General features: G+C 38.5%; 1 gene segment (V, D, J or C); it reads right to left on the bottom strand.

Moving 5' to 3' along the window:
• Nucleotides 1-476: 476 nt before the first annotated feature.
• Nucleotides 477-23,666, bottom strand: LOC119917515. The segment is given in 3 exon segments: nucleotides 477-611; nucleotides 5,006-5,310; nucleotides 23,533-23,666. Coding segments are annotated over 3 exon segments (480 nt in total).
• Nucleotides 23,667-24,068: the final 402 nt, after the last annotated feature.

Below are 24,068 nucleotides of genomic sequence, written 5' to 3'. Positions count from 1 at the left end.
AATGTTACATCAGACTGACTTCTCATGTAGATTAGTCATGGAATTCACTCATGATTGAGTGATACTGTAGTGTCATCTAAATTGGATTGTGATGGTCCTGGTCAACTACCTCTGGTCTTCTATGAGGAGTTTGCAGATGTTCTTCCCATCTTCATGTTTGTTTCCTCTGGGTGCTCTAATTGGCTCCCACCTAACTTAAAAACATGTATGCTGAAATGGCTCTGATGTTTAGATATTTACACTTTTTGGTAACGCTAAATAATATAGCCATTTCTGGTACTGAGGTGTGTGTGTGTGTGTGTGTGTGTGTGTGTGTGTGTGTGTGTGTGTGTGTGTGTGTGTGTGTGTGTGTGTGTGTGTGTGTGTGTGTGTGTGTGTGTGTGTGTGTGTGTGAGTGATTTAATCAAAGTTGTATTTGTACATTTTTGGGCATATTTACCAGGAGGGTGCAGACCAAGGTCCTACCACAGCGCAAGTCACTGCTGACGGTAAAGATGGTGCCATTCCATCTCTGTGAAATCAAGGTCTTCCTCCAGGATCAGCTTGTCTTTCACTAGACTGATTGTTAGCCTGATGTAGTACTGCATTTGTATGGCTGTATGTCCTCCAGCCTGAGTACTCAAAAGGTTTGATTTATAATTTTGAGTTCATCCAGAAAATCCTGCTAAATGTAAATAGAGAAAAACTGAAACTACTGTTGTCCTTAAAACATAAAACCAAAATTGTAAACTACAAAAGTAGTGTAAGAAAAGTAATTGCAGAACTGTTGAAATTATGCTGTTTTGTGGAGAAGATGTTAACTTCTTATAGTCCTGATTGTGGCACTTGCAATGCACTTGGTCAAAGTAGTGTCATTTTGGATTCTACAGTTTGCTAAATAAAAAAGATACACTTTAGACCATATTGTCTAGATGTTTTCTTACATAACCATGGATTTTGGATTAGCAGTGAGAAAGTAGAGACATCATGGGAGTTTGTATTAACAATAGAGAGATGTGTTCATGATACCCAACATTTTAATGTTTGATATGTTTATTTTTATTGAGTGCAAGGTGTGTGCAAAGTGGAAGACATCTGAGTTTTGCACTGACTCCTCCTCACAGGGAGGAACTGAATTTGACTTGGATCTCAGTTACTATTTGGTGAAATTGCAGAATCAATGTTTACTGTATGACTGGTTCCTACAAGAGTTTCATGTTTCAGTATTTATTTGTACAATACACTGATAAACACATTTTTAAGTTGTTTATTATGCACAGTCAACAACATGTGAAGAATGTGAAGACTTTCTCACAAAGTGTTCATAAGTAAAATCATTTTCAGGACATCAGTCGGAGATTTTGGAGATACAGTGTTGATACAAAAAGACTAAAATCTGTTAGGAAAGGAGGAGTGCAGGGCTCTGAGAGAGACAGTGGGTTAAAAACAGACGGATACACCAACAACATAAATATATCAGTGAATACCCCAGCAAGAAAACTTTTCATTATATTACAAGACATTTCCCAGTCAGACACATGAACTTTGTCATATTATGTAAAACAAAAGCTTCAGTGAAAATTACAACTTTTCCATCCTCCCTGCAGTCACATTAGTGAAGGTGGAAAACAGCTAGGTTTTGCATTAACTCTAAATTTAAACCTTGCTTAATAGGAATTTCCCTCAAAAGTGGAATTTTGTGTTTTCTCAAGTGATCCTCCAACAAACAACAATATTAAACATACTCACCAACTATTATGAGACAAAATCTTGACTTTGCAAAAAAATGTGACATTATGTTTTCTTTTTACCCATCTTGATCTGACTGCAGGTCCACAAAGTGATATTCATATTACAATGGAGAAAAATCTTACACAAGAAAAATTATATTATTGTTAATTAGTAGTAATGACAGCCAGACAGAGAAGATTTGTTTTGGAAAATGCCTCCACTGTATATTTAATATTATTATAATGTACACAAAACATTTTATGTTCCTTTTACCTTTTCATTGCTAAATATGTCTGTTTCTCTCTGTAACAGTGAGCTGGTGCTGAAGTCATTAGTGGTCTGAGGGTTCCTCCTCTGGTGGCTTCATGAACAGTCAGTGTGCTGTGATCATACTGTCAGTGTCTCTGCCTCAGTGAGACTCACAGGATCCAGCAGCAGCAGAGCTACAGAGAACATGGTTGGTATTGAAGGTGATCTGATGGGTGCTTCTCTTCTTCTGCTGCAACTGACAGCATGATATCAAGTCTTTATAGCAGACTGTGAGGAAGTTCACTTTGTGTAGAGAAGGACACTAACAAGCTATTAGGGAAAGATGAACTGTGTGTCACAATTGGTAGGTGCTTGGAATTGTGCTGAATATTTACATAAAAAACAAGAGAAGTGTCTTCAACTAAAGACTCATGCCACTCACACCAAGTGTTTCACTGAGCTGCACGGGAGCTTATTCCTGTGTATGGTCATCAAACTGCTCAACTCATCCCCCTTTGTCACAGTATGGACAACTGTGGACTGCGAAGCTGCTGAGGTCCTTCTGGTTTTGCTAATTGGACTTTGTTATTACATTTTCCGTATCTTCTGATACAGAGCAATACATACTGGTAACATGCTGAGAGGCGGTTTCGGGGGGGGCAACAGGGTGCCAGTGCCTCTGTAACACAGACCTTGGACCCCCTATGGCCCCCCTCTGAACAAAAAGTCTACAATAATCATAGAAATATATATATCTTCCTTGCGATGATATGGCACTGATGCGAATGGCAGAACAAAAGTGTCTCAACTAGTGGGATCCTTAGGACGTTACACCGCCACTGTCCAGCGTCGTGTAAAGGTAGTTCCTGTTAGAAAGTGTTCTCCCTGCCGCTGGAGCGCACGTGCATTCAAAGTTGAAGGCGAACTTTCTACTTCACGAAAGTAAATGAAAAATATAACGTGAAGTGTTTCATCCATCATATTAGTATTGTTTTATCAACGAGGTTTTTGCAGAGCAAGCTAGCACACGCATTATAAGAACGCTTTTATAGGCTAACGTTAACGTTACGTGTTATTGAACTTCATATTATTCATTGCACTGAATTGAGAATGTCTAAACAAGCATATAGTTTCCCTGTAAATCAAACATTTACTTTGCGATAGTCTTATGATGTTATAACTGACCACGTAGTCATCCATGTTACTGTTTGGAAGCTAGATCTAGAGAGTCTGTCCCATTTTTCAAGTAAGCTACTCCTACAAATATCTACGCCATCGATACTGTAAAATCAACATCAGCGTAATCAGTTTAACACATTGCTCTCCTCAACGTTACATCTATTTGACTCAAAATGCACATTAAACTGAATGCAGCGCCCCTGAGAGTCCCCCTCCCTAAAGGGTAAATTCATAGGTGTCATTTACACTCGGGACACTGGGGACATGTCCCCACCACTTTTTTAAAGGATAATTTGTTAAAAAAAGCGTTCTGAAATATAGCTTACAGTAAATAACAAATGAGAATGCTTTTAGAAATTTACTTGCACATTAAGAAAAAGAAGCAGATCTGAAAGCAACACAGAACGCCTGAAAGCTGCACTGACTTAGATTCTGTTATAGTTTTATATTTTGAAATGTAACGTGCCACCTGAATTTTGTGTTTCCTTTTACACAAATAAAAAATTGGTTCATCATAAATTGGTGAAGGAACTTTCACCAGAATGCAGGAATTAAAATCTCCTGGGTTAGATCCCCCTAGACCCCCATCTTATATAGGCTAACTCAGCATTGAGGATCTCTTTAACACTGTTTAAGGATCTTTTTGTCTCGTTATTGTGAACCCAGTATTGCATATCGTGATGTGTCTCTTTGCACCCCTAATCTGGGCCCTTATGTCCCCACCACTTTTCAACACAAAGTGACGCCTTTGGGTAAATTATTATCATAACAATTTAATAATGCATTGCATTTAAACAGCACTTTTCATACACAAAAAGCAACAACAGCAGCCTACTGGTCCTACCAGGATGGACATGCAGTCTGCCAAAATATGTATGCCCGTCCATATTGCACAGATGATGGCCTACCATCATGTATTTAATTTTGTGTATACTTCACATCATGACTAATAAAAGGGGTGAATATGGAGACATTTGTTGTTTCCTGGCAAAAGTTTTAGTGTGATACAAAATAGAAACTGGGATCCAGAGAAAGTCTAGTACACTAGAGCTTATCCTGTTCATTAAGCCTTACAAAGTAGAGTTGCATCAAAGAATTTTACAAAGTAGAGTTGCATCAAAGAATGTACTGTAACTCCAGCTAAAGTTAACAGGAATGTTGTTGTTTTTTTTTTTAATAATGTAATGTAATAAAACTATAACCAAGTTACTGAAAAGATCCTGTTACTGAAACAAATAACTGTAAGTTACTGAAACATACTAAAACATTACATTATGTACTAAACAAGACATTTTGAAAGCTTGAACATTTCCTTGTCTCTTTTGTCCCTTATTGAATGTGCCCCTCTGACAAAACATCTGGCCCCAGCCTGGCCCCATCAATACTATTGGTGTAGAACCGCCACTGTCGTCATGTATATAAGGGACCGGACAAAGAGCAATTAATTGTGGACTGGGTTTTGTGTAGGAAAATTGTTCTCATAAAAATGTTGGTGTTCAATCTGCAAATCATCTGGAAGACTTTTTTTTATTTTTACTGAAATGCACATTTTTGTATCACATGCATGATATCAATCAATGTCATTACAAAGATACCGTTTCACTACACTAATACAGCATTGCATGAAACATTGCTTTAAAGGACAAACAACAAAAATGTATTTTTGTCCTTAAAAATAAAGAATAATATTTTATTTGTTTGTGTAGGTTGGAACTTCAATATTCAATAAGTCACTACTTAGACTTTCCATCACTGACAGTAACAATCAGTATTATGGAAAAAACAACAAATAATTCTGAATATTGCCAGTGATGGTGGTAAATGGAAGAAGTTGTTTTTGTATGACTCTCCTGTTATTGTCTCTCACTGTGTCTCTTCTGGCACAGTAATACACAGCAGTGTCTTCAGGCTGCACATTCTGTCCGTTTAGAGTCACTCTGTTGCTGGAAGAGTCTAAGTCGATACTGAACTTGTTCTTTAGTGAATCTTTGTAGTATGCAGTACATCCAACACATTCCATTCCAATCCACTCCAGTTCTTTCCCTGCAGGCTGTCTGATCCAAGCTGTGTAGTAGCTGCCAACAGAATAAGAGACCTGACAGGTGATGGTCAGACGTTGACCTGGCTGCACAGTCACAGAGGCTGGCTGTGTCAACTGTTCACACTTCATACCTGTTAAAAAAGAAAATGTTTAGTAAGAAATGATCAAGTTATACTACAAAAGAAGAACTGCTGACTTTGATAAATCCAGAGAGACTCACATCCAGCTGCCAACAGCAGCAGCAGAGCTACAGAAAACATGGTTTATGTTGAAAGTGACGTGCTGTGAACTCCACTGACAGCCTGATGGGAAGTTTTTATAGCTGAGTAACAAGGAAGGTCACTGAGTTTGCATAGAATCAAACACATGAAGCATCAATGTTGGTCTAACTGGAGCCAATAGAAGAGTCTGTTGACTGTTATTATATCTGCAGAGTGAAAACATGCCTGGAAATCACCTCTGCTTTACATATGATAATTTAATTCATTCACTACACATCTTGAAAATGTTCCTGCATTAACAGAAATTAAACAACTGTTGACTTTTAATGTCTGTATTGATATCAATTTAATATTTTAAAAAATTATGAAAATGATTGCAACAACTATTAGGATCATTATTACTATTCTTAATGTGAATATTAACAAGAGTCAAGGATTATGCAAAACTTCATTAAATCCTTTAAAATCAGCATTGCAATAATGCCAACTACCATTAACACTTCCCATAAGCCATATTATCTAATTATTAAAAAACACTTTAAATATAATTTAAGCTTTTTTGTGAGATAAATTATGTATTACCAGAACCTTCTACATCACATTGATGATTAATTTCAACTGTCTGAGCACAGCTTTTTTGAAACATTTACAACATTTATTATTTGTTCATTTAATTACTACTGTAGCCTACTTATTGCAAAGACAAAACCAGTGCCAGCAGCAGGATCATGTAAATAAAATGAAAGTTATGTAAGTTTGCTTGCATAAAATAAATTTAATGGTTTCTGGTTGTTGACATGACATGGCAATTTCACTGTCACAGAAGATTAAAATGAATAAAGATTATTTTGTCATGATTTAGAGTGCAGTAAATGCTTAAACCTTTATTTGTTTTACAAGGACCTGTTGTTGTAGAAACAGCTTTGTTATTAGTTTTCTTACATTTTTGAGCCAAATCTCAAAATTGTTGTTTGATGTGACTCAAGCATGGTTACGGAAATTACAACTTTTATAAAATAAAATGACACGCATAAAAATGTTGATAAATACTTCAGGCATGATGTTACAAGTGTCTATTTTAGTAAATGACAATCATTTAGTATTTTATCCATATATTTCTAAAAGCGTAGGAGCTTGATACATTTTGTCACTGAAAACCACGTCCTGTAGTGTGACACCATATCTTAATTTAATCGGCCAATTCAACAGACAACCTTATTTATTTGAAAACCCCATTCACTTTAATGGTACTGAAGCCCCCTGTGAAGCCCATGATGTGCACATGGTAAGTTTTGGTCTCAGAATAGTTCAAATATTTAGTTTTTTCCAAACCGCTATAAAAGTGTTACGTTTTTTTGTCCTGTGTGACAGGCCTAAATTATATTTTTTAATTCAAAACTGTATGTTAAAGTATATAATTATAGAAAATGTAGCTAACGTGTGCCGCTAACTGCTAATGACAGGTTAGCTAGGTAAAACATGGTCATTAACTGGCACAAACAGGCTGAAACATCCATCCTCATCCTCTGGTGCCACACCTGTAACTGTCAGAGGACAAAGATGTCACACAAGAGGACAAAGTCTCTTTAAAATGCATTTTAAGTTATTAATTCAGATTTGTTTAACTCCTTTGTATTCTTTTGTATAACTTTTTTGTGTTTTTAAATGCAAAAATTACAGTAAAAAACACAGCTGTTTTTGCAGAAAATTTGTACTGGTTTAAAGTGTCATGAAAATAAGTAATGTGAAATGTGAAACTTCATTTTTTCTTTTTAAATAGGAATAAATGAGGGTTGGGAGAGAGAGAGGACACTGAAGTATAGAGAGAAAATTTACAGGGATCCACACAGAAAGGAGTAGGTCCTAAGAGAACAACGAAGAAAGTAAATTTAAATGAAATTTAAAAAAAATAAAAAAATAATTTAGTTTTTGAACAACTTGGGTGACATTGATATTTGATTTTGATTTTTTTTTAATCAAAATTACATTACAATTACAAAATTTCACTGGGTTTGCTCTATCAAGGAGTCAACTTTGATTATGTCGATGAAAAATTTTTTGTTTTGTTTTTTAAAATACGGTTAAAATTGATATTGTTTGATTCAACATGACAACAACCATTTATGTCCACTTTAATGCAATGACTACCATTATTGTCCTATAGTGTGACACACATAAAAGAACCAAAAATGTGTGTTTATCTCATAATATCTTTAACAACAACAGTTCAGTATTTTAGCAGGAGAGACATAGTGATCACTCATCATAAATTTGTAAAACTTTCAACAGTTTTGAAAGGATGACATCAAAGTTTAACTCACTTTTATTCAAACGGTGCAAGTCCAAGTTCAATTCATGGGGAAAAATAGTGTTATTCTAAATTTCATATCCAATAAATAACAGTATATGAAAAAATGGGTCTTACAATTAAGATGAATCTCTTTCATGTTTGTATATTATTAAAGACTTTCTTTCTTAATTTTGTTATGTCACACTAGGACACATTTCCAGTGCACTTCAGCGAAAATAAAAAATGTAAAAAAACGAGAAAGAATGAACAAAATTAGTGACCCCTTATATTATTTAAAAAATCTGATTTTTCACAAAAATTGTGTTGTAGAAGAAAATTTTTTTTTTTTTACTCCGTATTTGTCAACACATTTACAGACTCTAGTGGAGCAGCTCCTTCAGGGTTCTTCATCTTGAGATCTACTTCCTGTCTGCCGAGATGAACTGACACTGACAGATGGCGCTGCAGTCACTGATGATGGTAAACACCTTATAGTCAAACTTTCATATTCACACTGAAGTCAAGTTAACATGACTTTTGTTTAGAGTAGAAAAGTATCAACTATCACAGTATCCAGTGTTCATGAGCAGCAGGAGTGTTAAACTTTAGTTCAGTCCAGGGTTCAAGTGTCAGTCAGTTAAGATCAATGAGAACAGCAGATCTGAGTGTCTCCTTTTAGAAACAGAGGAGAGAGAAACTTGACACTGACTGCCCTCTAGTGATTTTAGAAAAGAAACATTATTTTTCACTCTCACATTATGATTCATTTTAGATTCCACATGATTTACAAATAATTTAAATAAAAAAATAAATAAAAGTGGTAGTATTTGTAGCAGTTTAATTTCACCAACCAGATTGTTTTGCTGTCATTGGAACTTCTATAAAGAAGTGATCTTTAATGAGTTTTTTTTTTCCTTTAATGTTTAGTACAAATACTTCCCAGAAACACTCTACAGGACTTTGTGTAATGTTTTTGTAAAAATATCTAATCTAATATCTAATCTAACTTCTAATAAAATATATTCAATAAAATGTCTATGAAGATTCTCAGTCATCCAGGTCATAGTTATCCAACGAAGGTTAAAATCAAGGGCAACTGGACTTGGTTGAAGATACTGGAAGACGTTTCGTCCCTCATCCAAAGGACTTCTTCAGTTCTGACTGACTGGCAGGGAAACTCAGCTATTTAACCTCAGTGGGGTCGTTGGCCCGGGTCATCGATACCGCTGGTTCGTTAGTGTTCCTTGTTGCTGTGACGACAGTCGTTACAGTCGTTAAGACTACCTGTGGCCAAGACTGAACGACCATCGTTGGTATCTTCACCTGAGGCCAATAGGTTACGTTTGTTGAGTTTCCTGGGAAGTGATGAAAGGACAGCATTGTAAGTGGGGGATAAGTGGTGGCGTAGACCCCCTCCCCTGTTCAATGACGGCTTCTCAACCCTGGTGTAGATGCTTCCTTGACACTTCTTTCAAACCATCCATCTTCTCTGTCTAAAATGTGCACCTGGTGGTCCTCAAACGAGTGTCCTCTGTCCTTCAGATGTAAGTAGACTGCAGAGTCTTGACCTGAGGAGTTGGCCCTTCTGTGTTGAGTTCATTGTACTAAAATGGCCCCCACAGTCACCAGATCTCAACCCAATAGAGCATCTTTGGGATGTGGTGGAACGGGAGATTCGTGCCCTGGATGTGCATCCCACAAATCTCCATCAACTGCAAGATGCTATCCTATCAATATGGGCCAACATTTCTAAAGAATGCTTTCAGCACCTTGTTGAATCAATGCCACGTAGAATTAAGGCAGTTCTGAAGGCGAAAGGGGTCAAACACAGTATTAGTATGGTGTTCCTAATAATCCTTTAGGTGAGTGTATATGTATGTATGTATGTGTTGTGAATACTAAAAAAAATGTGTTCATGTTTGGGCTCTAACAGCCTGAAAGATGAGTGCTGTAGGTTTTTGTACAGCTGCTCAACCAACTCCAGTCACTGTGACTCTCGAGCACAATAATAAACAGCAGAATCTTCAGTCTTCAGACTGTTCATCTGCAGATACACCTGCTGTCTGCTGTTGTCTCTGGAGATGGTAAATCGGCCTTGAACTGACTGAGAGTAGAATTTGCTGCTACCATCAGCATAGATATGAGCAATCCACTCCAGTCCTTTTCCAGAAGCCTGTCTGATCCAAACCAAATACTGTTCACTGAATGTGAATCCAGAGGCTTTACAGGTCGATCTGTGGGATTCTCCAGGCCTTTTAACCACTGGTTCAGATTCTGTCAGAGTCTGACCATCAACACCTGTCAAGAGGAGAAAAACACATCAAGTGAAGTAAGCTGATGACACAAAAAAAAGCTATGTAAAATTTAGACCTGTGGATATTTTCACCTGCCCAGCAGACAGTTAAAAGCAGCAGTCCTGTCCTATAGTCCATCATGTTAAACTGTGTGTCCACTGTTCTCTGTCATCCTCTCTGCAGTCAGATAAGTAGAGGTGGAAGACATCTGAGTTTTGCATTGACTCCTCCTCACAGGGAGGAGAGAGCTGGATTGAATCATCATTGAGTCATCACCTGTTGTGACGTCTCAATTTTTTACTTGTCTTGAATTGTCTTCAGAAGATGAATTTGTGTTCAGTTTTAGGCGTTTAAAATTAGATTATAAGTCAGATAATATTGTGCATAAGAATTATTCACAAGAGAAATCCCAAACAGTACAATCTACAGGCAAAAACAAACAAGTGAATAATAGCCATAATTTAAATTGTTGCTTTTTATGTCATAAAACTCCCTCATGACACAAAAACTAAACTCTGAGACCAACAGGAAACATCTTAAAATGACATTAATATTATTGCCTATTTTTGTTTCACAAGTGAACATCACCATAAGGCTGGCACTGATTACTGATGCAGTTATGATTCAGATAATTATCTTGAGATCTACTTCCTGTCTGCTGAGATGAACTGACACTGACAGATTGTTTTGCCATCCTTTGCTGTTTGTGAGGATGTGATTGTTTTTTAAAGTAATTTTTATTAATGTGTTGATTGTTTTTGCTTGATGATGATCTTTCTCAGGACCAGTTTTCATTATTTTCTTAACAACAACAAAAGTTGATGAAATGAAATGAAAGTAGAACTCTTTATGATCAATCATAGGATGATAGGATGAGTACTGCAGGTTTTTGTACTTTCTATAACAATCACATCCTCACAAACAGCAAAGGATGGCAAAACAATCTGTCAGTGTCAGTACATTTCAGCAGACAGGAAGTAGATCTCAAGATAATTATCTTCAGACTGTTCATCTGCAGATACACCTGCTGTCTGCTGTTGTCTCTGGAGATGGTAAACCGAACTTTGACTGACTGAGAGTAGTAGATCTCACCACTGTCATATTTTATAAGTGCAATCCACTCCAGTCTTTCTGATGTCAATGTCAAGATGGCCGCTGAGGACAGGTGTGGTTTTTTAGGCTCCACACCCATCCTTTTATTTAACATTTTATATCAGATTGTAACAGTTTTAGCCGATGCTTTTCAACAAAAATGCCTCAACTCAAAGAAATGCATGCATCAAAGACGAGAATCAACCAAAAGGTACAGAGAAAACCGATGTATTTGGACACTACTGCTTTGTTTGTGTTTCCTGCTTGTTCCACCAGCTCAAGGCCTTTCTTTGGCTAGAAATCAACTAGTTGAAAGTTGGCTTGAAAAAAGCCTTTGATACTGTGAATCATGAAATAGCTCTAACAGCCTGAAAGATGAGTGCTGTAGGTTTTTGTACAGCTGCTCAACCAACTCCAGTCACTGTGAGTCTCGAGCACAATAATAAACAGCAGAATCTTCAGTCTTCAGACTGTTCATCTGCAGATACATCTGCTGTCTGCTGTTGTCTGGTAAACCAGCCTTGAACTGACTGAGAGTAGTAGATCAGAGCACTATCATATCTGACATAAGCAACCCACTCTGGTCCTTTTCCAGGAGCCTGTCTGATCCAATGCATGCTGTAGCTGCTGAATGTGAATCCAGAGGCTGTACAGGTCAATCTGTGGGATTCTCCAGGCCTTTGTCAGTCTGACCATCAACACCTGTTAGGAGGATAAAAAATCATCAAGTGAAATAAGCTGATGACACAAATAAAGTTTTAATCAAAGTCATCTGTTCAGGACACAATATAAAATATTAATGCCTAAATGTATTTTACTGACAAAAATTCAAGTCAAGTTATTTCCATACATAAACATCTGGAAGTGGAAGTTCACTTTGCACAGAGAAGGAGACTGACACAAGTGGTCAATGGAATTAGATAATGAATATATGCTTTAACACAGAACATGTATGTATTATTGCAAACATTGGATTACATTACTTGTTTTATTCTTCTAATACAAGTTAAACAAGTGAGACAAACACGTTCACGTTTATGTGCGGAACCAAATAGTACTTAATGTTCTCAATTATTTTCAATTAAATCAAATCATGATGAAAATAATTTTGACTAATTTGAAATGCAGAAAGAAAAGTTTTGAGTTTGTGTAGAGTATTTGTCCTTCTTGTGTCACTGTGGCTCTCAAGCACAATAATAAAGAGCAGAATCTTCAGTCTTCTGATCTGCAGCTGCTGTCTGCTGTTTCTCTGGAGATGGTAAACCAGTCTTGGACTGACTGTGAGTAGTAGATGCTGCTTCAATCAGATAGTGGTATCCCACTCCTGTCCTTTTCCAGCAGCCTGTTTTATCCAAGCATTCCAGTAATGGGCGTCAAACCCTGAATATGTGCAGGTCAGTCTGTGGGATTCTCCAGGTCTTTTTCACTTGTTCAGAATCAGTCAGTTTTTAACCCTCAGCACCTTTAGACATATAAATAGCTCATAAGATAATATACTCACAATATTGTCACATCAGGGTTTCTGCAATAGAGAAACACCATGAGACATTTATTGTTCGTATCTGGGTAAAAAAAGATACGTGGGTAAGCCACACAATCAAGCCTGATCATCCTAAAATCCAGCTGTGTCTGTCTTTCACTCACAGATGTAGAGATGGAAAAGAGGAGTTTTTTGCATTGATTGAAAAACACATCAAATCAAATAAAAAAAAATGTGTTTTATATCATCATCCTACATTATGAACATAATTATGATGTTTTATTAGAAATATGTTGGCCTTTTGTTTATTTATACCCAGTTTAGATTTATTCATGTTATCTGCTCAGTTGCAATTTGTCATGCATAAATCCAAATAGACTGTATGTGACACCAGCTGTTCAAAATCAATACAGGGAACATAATTAACCATTACATGTTGATTGAAACTATACAGAAAAGGAAGTCAGAAACCAAAACAGCAGATGTTGCTTTCATGTTGAGCACGTGTCTGTTTTTAGAGGCACTGTCATTCTCTTCTTAGTGTCACCTGACTTCATATCTTCTACTGCCACCTGCAGGTCTTTGTAAACAAATGTTCTGGGGAGTTTTTGTAAAGCCTCTCTGCTTCCTTTAACTGCTGTGCGTGTTTGGCGCAGTAATACACAGCAGAGTCCTCTGGCTTTAAATTAGACAGTCTCAGATAAGCTATGCTGTTGCTGTTATCTCTGGTGACTTCTATTCGTCCTTGCACACTGCTGGCATAATGTGTTTTGCTTGCATCGCTCCAAACACGTCCAATCCATTCCAGTGCTTTTCCTGCAGGTTGTCTTACCCAGTGCATACTACAGCAACTAAATGTGAAGCCAGATCCTTTGCAGGAGAGACTGAGAGTCTCCCCAGGCTTTTTCACTACTGAACTGGAAGGAATGGACTCCATACTCTGACCTGTACAACCTGATGAGATGAAAGGAGAGAGGAACCACAGAAGAAAGTGAGACAGTCATCTGGGAAGTTTTCTGGGATCACTGACTGACCATCAGTCGATGTTGTCTGATAAAAGATAAAACAGCAGGAAGCAGGAGAACTCACAGGGCAGAGAGAGAGCAACCAGCAGGAGAGTGAGTGTGTTGATCATCCTGAGGCTGGAGATGTGACCTCTGATGCTCCACACAAAGTACAAGAGCAGTCAGCAGGACAGAAGTACACTGCACAGACTGAAGATTTGCATCAAGATATCACGGGGAGGGAGGGGCTCATGTACAGGCTCTGTTAGAGTTTAATTTCATTTATTCATTTATTTTGTATTCATGGCTTTAATGTGTGAAACCTGTGTGACGATATGCAAAAACCTAATTACTGTAATGCAGAGGGAAATATCTGCTGGTTTACCTGTCAAAACAATGTTTGCGAAAGTGCTCTTTTATATCACAATTAAATCTTACATTATACATTTGAAACCATTGGACTACACAAATTCAGTTTATTGTTCAGCTTTATGTCTTCTCAGCGGAGTTGTTTAATTAAGCTCTGTTATGGAAAAAGCAAAATTTGAAATCAAGAAAAATTATTTCTACATTCACATCTCGGTTTAGAAATATTTTCTAAATCAAACAGTAATGGTTCTCACACGTGTTTAGTGTTCCTGTATTGTATCATTTTCTTCAAATACTACTTGAAGTAAAGACATTTGTCTTCTGAAATAATTATGGTAAAGATGAGTACTGTAGAATTTTGTACAGCGGCTCAACCGAGCACAATAATAAACAGCAGAATCTTCAGTCTTCAGACTGTTCATCTGCAGATACACCTGCTGTCTGCTGTTGTCTCTGGAGATGGTAAACCGGCCTTGAACTGACTGAGAGTAGAATGTGCCGCTACCATCAGTATAGATAAAAGCAACCCACTCCAGTCCTTTTCCAGGAGTCTGCCTGACCCAGCCCATGCTATAGCTGCTGAATGTGAATCCAGAGGCTGTACAGGTCAATCTGTGAGATTCTCCAGGTCTTTGAACCACTGGTTCAGATTCTGTCAGAGTCTGACCATCAACACCTGTTAAGAGGATAAAAATCATCAAGTGAAATAAGCTGATGACAACAAAAATAATTTGATTAAGATCAGTGAAGATCTTCACCTGCCCAGCAGACAGTTAAAAGCAGCAGTCCTGTCCTATAGTCCATCATGTTAAACTGTGTGTCCACTGTTCTCTGTCATCCTCTCTGCAGTCAGATAAGTAGAGGTGGAAGACATCTGAGTTTTGCATTGACTCCTCCTCACAGGGAGAAACTGGATTTGACTTGGATCTCAGCTACTGTTTGGGGAAACTGGAGAATCAGTGTTTACTGTACATGAGTGATTCCTGCAAGAGTTTCATGTTTCAGTATAATTTACACAATAGGTGGACAAACAAGTTAGCTGCTTCTTTATTAAGTCTGCAACCAATTCTTTTTGTTATAGTGTACCGAGCACCTGGCCCGTATTTTGAATTCTTATCTGAATTTGCAGATTTTTTCTCAACTTTAGTCCTTAAAACGGACAAAGTTATTATTGTAGGGGATTTTAATATTCATGTGAAAGTTGAGAATGACAGCCTTAGTCCTGTGTTAATCTCTCTATTAGATTCAAACCGACTGATTGTTATAACCACACCCTTGACCTTTTTCTGGTATACGGTATTGAAATTGAACATTTAATAGTGTTCCCACAGAATCCCTCTTTATCTGACCACTGTTTAACTTTTGAGTTTGTATTGCTGAACTACACGCCATTAGGCAAAAATTTCAATACAAGATGTCTGTCTGATAGTGCTGTAGCATAATTTAAGGATGCGATTCCATCAGCTCTAAATTCACTATCTAGTCACAAAGTAACGGAGGACTCTTATGCTAATTTCAGTCCCTCCCAAATCGATCATCTTGTTGATAGTGCTGCAGGCTCACTGCGAATGGCACTCGACTCTGTAGCCCCTCTAAAAAAGCAAATAATAAAACAAAGACGGTTAGCTCCATGGTATAATACTGAAACTCGCAAATTAAAGCAAATATCACGGAAAATTGAGAGGAATTGGTGTTCCACCAAAGTGGAAAATTCTCGTTTAATTTGGCAAGATAGTCTTAAAACTTATAGGAAGGCCCTCCGTAATGCCAGAGCAGCATACTACTCGTCATTAATAGAGGAAAATAGGAACAACCCCAGGTTTCTTTCAGCACTGTAGCCAGGCTGACAGAGAGTCACAGCTCTATTGAGCCAAGTATTCCCATAGTTACAACTTCATGAGCTTCTTTAATGATACAATATAATATTAGAAACAAAATTCACCAAGACCTGCCCTTAACTGGCACCGACTTATCTCTAAACTCAGGAACCTTAGAAACAGCTGTAGAACCAGATACATGTTTAGACTGTTTTGCTTCCCTCAATCTTTACCAACTAACTTCAATAATTTCTTCATCTAAACCATCAACCTGCCTCTTAGACCCCATCCCGACTAGGTTGCTTAAAGATGTTTTACCCTTAGTCAGCACTTCTATACTAGATATGATCAATCTATCTCTATCAACAGGCTATGTACCACAGTACTTTAAAGTAGCTTTAATTAAACCTCTTCTGAAAAAGCCCAAATTTGATCTGGATGTTTTAGCCAACTACAGATCTATATCTAACCTTCCATTTCTCTCTAAGGTTCTGGAGAAAGCAGTTGCTAAACAGCTGTGTGACTTTCTACAGAGCAATAGTTTATTTGAGGATTTTCAGTCAGGATTTAGAGCTCATCATAGCACAGAGACAGCACTGGTGAAAATGACTAACGACCTCCTTATTGCATCAGACAAAGGACTTGTCTCTGTACTGGTTTTATTAGACTTAGCGCTGCATTTGATACCATTGACCATCAGATCCTATTACAGAGACTGGAAAATGTCATTGGCATTAAAGGAACTGCTCTAAGCTGGTTTAAGTCCTATTTATCAGATCGATTTCAGTTTGTACATGTTAACAATGAATCCTCCATACATGCAAAAGCCAGTCATGGAGTTCCACAAGGATGTGAAGAAGAACATACTTTATTGTCACATACACATTGGCAAAATTCATCCTCTGCATTTAACCCATCCCTGAAGGGAGCAGTGGGCAGCTACAGTAGGCTACTGCCAGCCACTGAGTGGAGAACCTTCATAACATGTTTTTGATGGTGGGGGAAACCGGAGAACCCGTAGAAAACCCACACAGACACGGTGCACCACCGTGTGCTCGGACCAATCCTGTTCACTTTATATATGCTTCCTTTAGGCAATATTATTGTCATGTTTGGCTGAGGGAAGGGAGGGGAACTGAGGAGTGTGGACCCAAATGCAGATAACGGCAAGGCGAGAGGAGGATGCTGTTCGAAATAAAGTTTTTCAAGTAAACTAAACAGGCTTACATGGAAGCTCGGGGCAAAAGGTCCAAACACAGCAGAATCCAGAACAAAGGTAAATCCAACAAAGAGTAAATCCAAGGAACTCAGGGTAATCCAAAAACTGGGAACAAAGCAAACAGAACACTCAACATCCAACGACAAGAACGCCACATAGACAAAACTGAACTGAGGGTTCACCGCCAGGGTTCATTGTATACCTATAACACCATAGCGGGTAAAATCTACCTGCTATAAAAATACAGTGATTTTGTGATTATTTCTGCTACATGTTGCTCCAACACACTTTGGGAAAGATTTAGCACATTGGCTGTGCATTTCCTATAAACACCATCCCCATATTTCAGGAATTGACAGAAAGTTTATTCCATTCTATTCATTGTCTTCACCGTGCAGGATGATCGCTTGCGCTGCGCATCTGTGAAGGGCACGTTCACACGTGGCGGCTCTTTTGATGTCATAGATGTTATAACCTAGTTATATTCTAAACACAGCTTGAATTTAAATGCAGCATACAATTTACAAAAAAAGACTGACTGTTGTAGTGTTTTATAGGCGGCTATAATAATAGCCTCAATGTCGGCTAGTTCTTACTTTTCTGCTTGTTTTTCGGACTCCATCGGGCATCCAGAGAATAACACATAGCTACAAAAGTTTGAAAGTCCAAATAAAAGTAGGCTATTTATTCGAAAGAAAAGATTATTATCAACTCCAAAATTCATAGTAAATTTTTACCCAGTGGAAAGATGTATAATGATCACTTTTACTAAAAATTACACAGCACTGGAAAAGTTATAGCCGGTCAAAAAGCACAGGAGGGAGCCGCACGCTGTCTTGAAGGGACCGCAGAACACACCGTGTTAATTACACAGTAATTATGTGTGTGTGTGTGTTAAAAAAATAAAACTATGTTAAAAATAAAATAAATAAATAAACCAGAAAGCGCGTGTGTGTGTGTGTGTATGTGTGTGTGTGTTTGTGTTAAAAACATAAAATATTTTCAAAATTACAATTAAATAAAGCAAGTGTAATGCCTGTAGTGGGAAAGGGGTTGCCAATAGCAACATAGCATGTTTATCTAAACCCACGACATGAACAGCATGAAAATTACTGTATTTTATCAATTTTACCTGCTGGCGCTTAAAGGTATAAATGCCCATTTTTAAAATCTGGCTTTATCTTGACATTTCTTAACAACAGGGGGTGCTACATAACACACTTTTAGGAAAAGCCAGAGACTGGGGGACTTGAATATTATATTGAAACAAAGATACATACAATCAAAAAACAGCTGCGGGTAAATTTGACCTGTTGGCGGTTCTAGTGTTAAATGCACAGGCAAAAGATCAGGGAGGGAGTGCACAGGTGAGACTCATGAGGAACTAATTAGGCACGCAGACAGACAGAGTGAACAGGGCAGAGTGAAACAGGAAGGCGTAGAAACCAGACAGACCTTGAAACCAAAACAGAGTCAACCAGAATACAGAATAAACCAAAAACACAAGCAGACAGATCCATAAGCAAAAGTACAAAAAACAGGTAGGTTATAAACTGAATATAGAATGAACAAGACTAAAATAAACTAACAAAACAAGAACAAAGCTAGACGAGAAACACTGATGATAACAAAATAAAACAGGAAGCAAAGCATGCGACAATACTCAAGGATGGACAAGACATCAATAACTAAGGACAAGGAACACAAGAAACAGAGGCAAACAGAAAGACACATGAAGCAATGGCAAAATCAGAAACACAGGGAAAAATACAACTAAAACATAACCCACAACAACTCTTATAACAGTACCCACCTCTTAAAGGGATACTATGCAATTCTGCCAAGACTTTATGGCTGCAGCCTGGAGCCTCCTGTCTCATGCCCTCCTGCCTGGTGCCTTCCGCTAGTTTCTATGATGCAAAATAAAAACTCACGTCTGGTTCGTTCTGTCTTCCTCGTACTTTGGTGTTTTTGAACTGAATAGTTACTGTTTTCCACCAGGGCAGTAAAATGTGAAGTTAAGCTGCTGATGTGAGCTTCCCTGCTGTTACCGTTTTATTGGCAACAATATTCATCAGCTGTTTGACGAAGGTAAGGGCACATTTCTGTCCACGTAACAAAGCCATAACAGAGGCTGGAGAAGAACTACATGAAATTACAATCCAACTACATATTTTACACCAAAATCCAAAGCACAGCGCTGGAGAATAAACCAATCCAACTAACCTTACATGATTTTTCAACCAGGGCAGTAAAAGTTTAGCTGGCTGATGCTTCCATGCTTTAAGCTAATGTTACGTTTTATTTACTGATTGTCTGGTAACCAGCAAAGCCAACCCACAGGCTGGAGAATAAGAAGGTGACATGAAATTAATACAGCTACATATTTCACACCACTGACGGGGGAAACATGTGACAGCTCTCTGTGATTATGGCCAGTTTCAAGCTATAGTTATCAAACAACAGCTTTCATTTGTATCTAAAGTTTGACAAACAAGTTAATTACCTGTCCACAACAGACAGCTTCAGCACTGCTTTGAAAACATCTGTTCCACATTATAGCCTTCTATCTGGGAAAATCCACAACATCGGTGATTTCTTCTGTTAGCTGTTTGTATCTGTTCAGACTCCATCTGGCTTCATGGTATAAAGATCCACAGGCTGTCGGCTCTCGTGCTAAATAATACGTGTGTGCTCGTTCATTTGTCCAAATGTCACTTCAGTTCTTACTTCTAATAAACTAGAAGACTACTCAGAGACTGCTGATTGTTGTTAATATTATTATTAAGCTTGATAGCTGAACGCTATAATATTTGATTATAGCATTCAGCTATCAAGCTCCTCTCCTGTGGAACCAGGTTTCAGTTTGGGTTCAGGAGGCAGACACCATCTCCACATTTAAGAGTAGGCTTAAGACTTTCCTCTTTGATAAAGCTTATAGTTAGGGCTGGCTCAGGTGAGTCCTGAACCATCCCTTAGTTATGCTGCTATAGGCCTAGACTGCCGGGGGATTTCCCATGATGCACTGAGCTCCTCTCTCCTCTACTTTCTCTCCCTCTGTATGCAACCTCATCCCATTATTGCAAGTTACTAACACAACTTCTCCCCTTTCTGGTAGTCTTGTGCTTTCTCGTCCCTCTCCTCTCTCCTCCTATCACTTCCTGCAGGTGTTTCAGGCTCTGGAGCTGTGGAGTCTGGATCTGTGGCTGCGGGTCACCTGCTGCCCCCGTGTTCCTGCTCGACACCCTCTGCTACAACGACTATTGTTGCTAGTCTTATTGTTATTATTGTTATTATAATCATTAACATTACGACTGTTACCATTAACACTATTATAAATATCTGTACCATTTTTCATTTAGTCTATAGCAACATCACCTTTACTGTCTGTACCTCTGTGTGTATATTGTGTAGGCTGCCTCCCTCCCCTCTCTCTCTCTCTCCCTTACATCCCTCTCTTTTCCTCTCTGTTCCTCTCCTGCTCTCTCTCTCTCTCTCTCTCTCTCTCTCTCTTTCTCTGTCTCTCTCTCTCTCACCCCAACCGGTCGAGGCAGATGGCCGCCCACCCTGAGCCATGGTTCTGCTCGAGGTTTCTGCCTCTTAAAAGGAAGTTTTTCCTTGCCTCTGTCGCCTAGTGCTTGCTCTTGGTGGGAACTGTTGGGCTTCTGTAAATAACATCACAGAGTACGGTCTAGACCTGCTCTTTTATGAAAAGCGCTGTGAGATAACTGTTGTTGTGATTTGGCGCTATATAAATAAAATTGAATTGAATTCTACAGATGCATTTAATGTAGTGATGGGCGTCTACACTACACTGAATAATACAAGCAGAAGAAGAACGCCGTGGTGACGAAACGCGCTCTGTAGAGCTGTCCGTTGTCGTCTATGGTAGAAATATATATAACATAACAGATATAAATGGCTCATTCTAAGGTAATAAAAACATAATGGCTCATTATGGAAGGTCTTTATACACCACTGAAAACATAGTTATGGATATTATATTGCATTCCTGTCAATAGATCCTCAGAATTATTACACACTGAACCTTTAAGTGTCTTGCTCAGGGACACATTGGTGTCTCACAGTGGATTTGAATCCGGGTCGCTCAAACCAAATGCATGTGACTTATCCACTTAGCCATCACCACCCCCCATCAAAGTGTTCAGGCACTGAGGGGTTTTGTTCAGGTCTCCTGATGGTTTGTGTCATTGTGGCTCTCTGGCACAGTAATACACAGCAGTGTCTTCAGGCTGCACATTCTGTCCGTTTAGAGTCACTCTGTTGCTGGAAAAGTCTAAGGAGATACTGAACTTGTTCTTTAGTGAATCTATGTAGCTTGAAGTGCATCCAACACGTGAGCTTCCAATCCACCCATGGCAATCCAGTTGCCATGGGTTTCCCCACAATTAATAAAATTCAGAGACATGGGTTTCGACTGGAAGGAAGATTTATTTAAACAATTAAAAAAAACAGGCTTTGGGCAATTTTATTTGCTGCACAAGCGCAAACAATAAAAACAGATAAGATGTAGATGCCAATACTGCCAGAAATGCTAAGGAATAAAAGCACACAGTTAAAAACACCTCAGCATCTACAGGAGCCAGACCTGCAGGGGGGTTACCTGTGGGCCACCCAGGTACCTTGACACCACCACTCACACTGGTGCGCAGCCACCTAAACACAGCAAGATACACACAAATGCCACACAATAAAACTAAGTTAAGCATGCGCACACAGCTGTCATACACACCACCACATGCAGTGAAGGGGAAAGGGGTTCCCACAATCCACCACCCTGTCCGTCTGGCAGAACACTAAAAAGGGGAAGAAATGGCTAACAAGCTGAGGGAAATCACACAGCCAAAAAAAGGGAAGACAGCCACACCCTTAGTAGACCTTAGTTGGCAAACACATTCACAGGGGCCCATCCACCTGTAACAAATCTAATAAAATAAGAATTGACATAAAAATTCAAGCACGAATAGCATCAGTGGCTATACAACCCTAAAATTACAAAAACATACCTGCTAAATACCTGACAGATGATCTTTACCTCAAACAATGCAGTAAATAGTCAACCCAGCTCTGACTCCACCTCGTTTACAGATCAGACGTTTAGGCCCACTGCAAAGTAAATCATGTTATCAAAAGGCACACAAACTAGTAAACTTGCATAGCTCTACTAGACAATCTTTTTACCTCAGGGTTATCAACAACCACCACTGCCTTCTCTGTGGTGAACTTTAGCACAACAGGCCATTCAGCTGACGAGGTCTGGACGACAGGTGGCTTAAAATACCTGTGATTAAAACAAATTAAAACATGTTCACAAAAGTTAAAAACATTGTCAGCCTTGACTCATAACTTCTGCAAGACATACCTGCTCTCTAGCCACACTGGAACACAATGCCTACAGAGAGATCCTGAGTGTTCTCTATCAGAGATGCTCACAAGTCTTTGAGCTCGAGTCCAAGTCAAGTCTCAAGTCTCTCGTGGTTATTACGAATGCTGTATCACCTGCTGCGTTCAATCCAGGTTGCTAATAAAACTGCATGGCTATATGGAATTCTGTAACTGTAACCTGTAACCATTTACAGAACACAACCATGTAATGTGCAATGCAATTATTGACAGCTTCTTAAATACTGCAAGTCAACACACTCCCTAGACTCTTAAACCCAGTGTAACGTTGACTAAATAAAACTGTGACGTTGCATAAACAATAAACCTGTAACCTGTTTTTAACTTACAGAGCACAACCATGTAGCCTAATGTACAATGTGTCAACAATTAATGACTTATTATAAGCTTATAAACTACTGTAAGTCAACAAACCCTGTTGACTCTCAAACCCAGTGTAAGTTATAACTAAATAAAACTGTAAAGTTACAAGGTCAACAATAAACCTGTAACCTCTTTCTAGCCAACGGCAATAATTAAGGTGATGGCAGCCAGCAGGACGTAAATAATTACGTTTATCGACCACCACAAGTTTGGCAAGTACACAAACGCTCATTCATCTTTTCATAAAGAATGACAGTCGGAGTAAACCTCCCGTAGGTCGTAGCTGAAGCAAGAAGCAAGCTAACGTTAGATGGCCAATGCTGAGTGTACGATGAATGGCGGAGTAGCTGTCAGTGTTTGTTGTCCTCTCTCACGTGCGGCCGCGGGCAGCAGATGCTACGTGTTACGTAGGCAGGTTATAGGTAATGGAGGGAGGGAATAATGGAGAGCTCATCAGACGTTTCCTAAAAATAAACATTGTTCACAAGTCCCATCCCTCGAGTCCGAGTCGAGTCTGAAGCCTTTTTAGGACGAGTCTCAAGTCCAGTCTGAAGTCACTGTGTGTGCGACTTAAGTCGCCATCTCTGTTCTCTATAAATCCACTCTTAAAGAGGCTGAGGTGTGTGCCTGCTTCTACAGAGACAAGGGGGTGGAGCTTCACTGAGAAGCTGCAACCGACCGTGGCCTTATTAGACCAAAAGCCTGCCTATCACATAACAAATGATCAAGTTATACTGCAAAAGAAGAAGTGCTGACTTTGACAAATCCAGAGAGACTCACATCCAGCTGCCAACAGCAGCAGCAGAGCTACAGAAAACATGGTTTATGTTGAAAGTGACGTGCTGTGAACTCCACTGACAGCCCGATGGGAAGTTTTTATAGCTGAGTAACAAGGAAGGTCACTGAGTTTGCACAGAATCAAACACATGAAGCATCAATGTTGGTCTAACTGGAGCCAATAGAAGAGTCTGTTGACTGTTATTATATCTGCAGAGTGAAAACATGCCTGGAAATAGCCTCTGCTTTACATATGATGTTTTAATTTTATCATACACTCTATTATAACATTTGGAAAATGTTCCTGCATTTACAGAAATTAAACAACTATTTGCTTTTACTTGAACTATTAATGCTTTAATGTATTGTATTAATAACTATTTTATATTAAACCATTATGTACATTTTTAAGTAATTGCAACAATGATAAGATCATTTCTACTATTTTAACATAAATATTGACATGAGTCATGGATAATGGAAAACATTCATTAATATTAGCATTACAATAACATGAAAAAACTATCAACACTTAATTT

Source organism: Micropterus salmoides, unplaced genomic scaffold (assembly GCF_014851395.1).
Source record: "Micropterus salmoides isolate LMB-PRFRI ecotype aquatic unplaced genomic scaffold, ASM1485139v1 Ms_hic_scaffold_10, whole genome shotgun sequence".
Taxonomy (NCBI): domain Eukaryota; kingdom Metazoa; phylum Chordata; class Actinopteri; order Centrarchiformes; family Centrarchidae; genus Micropterus; species Micropterus salmoides.
This window is presented reverse-complemented; position numbering and strand designations above follow the sequence as displayed.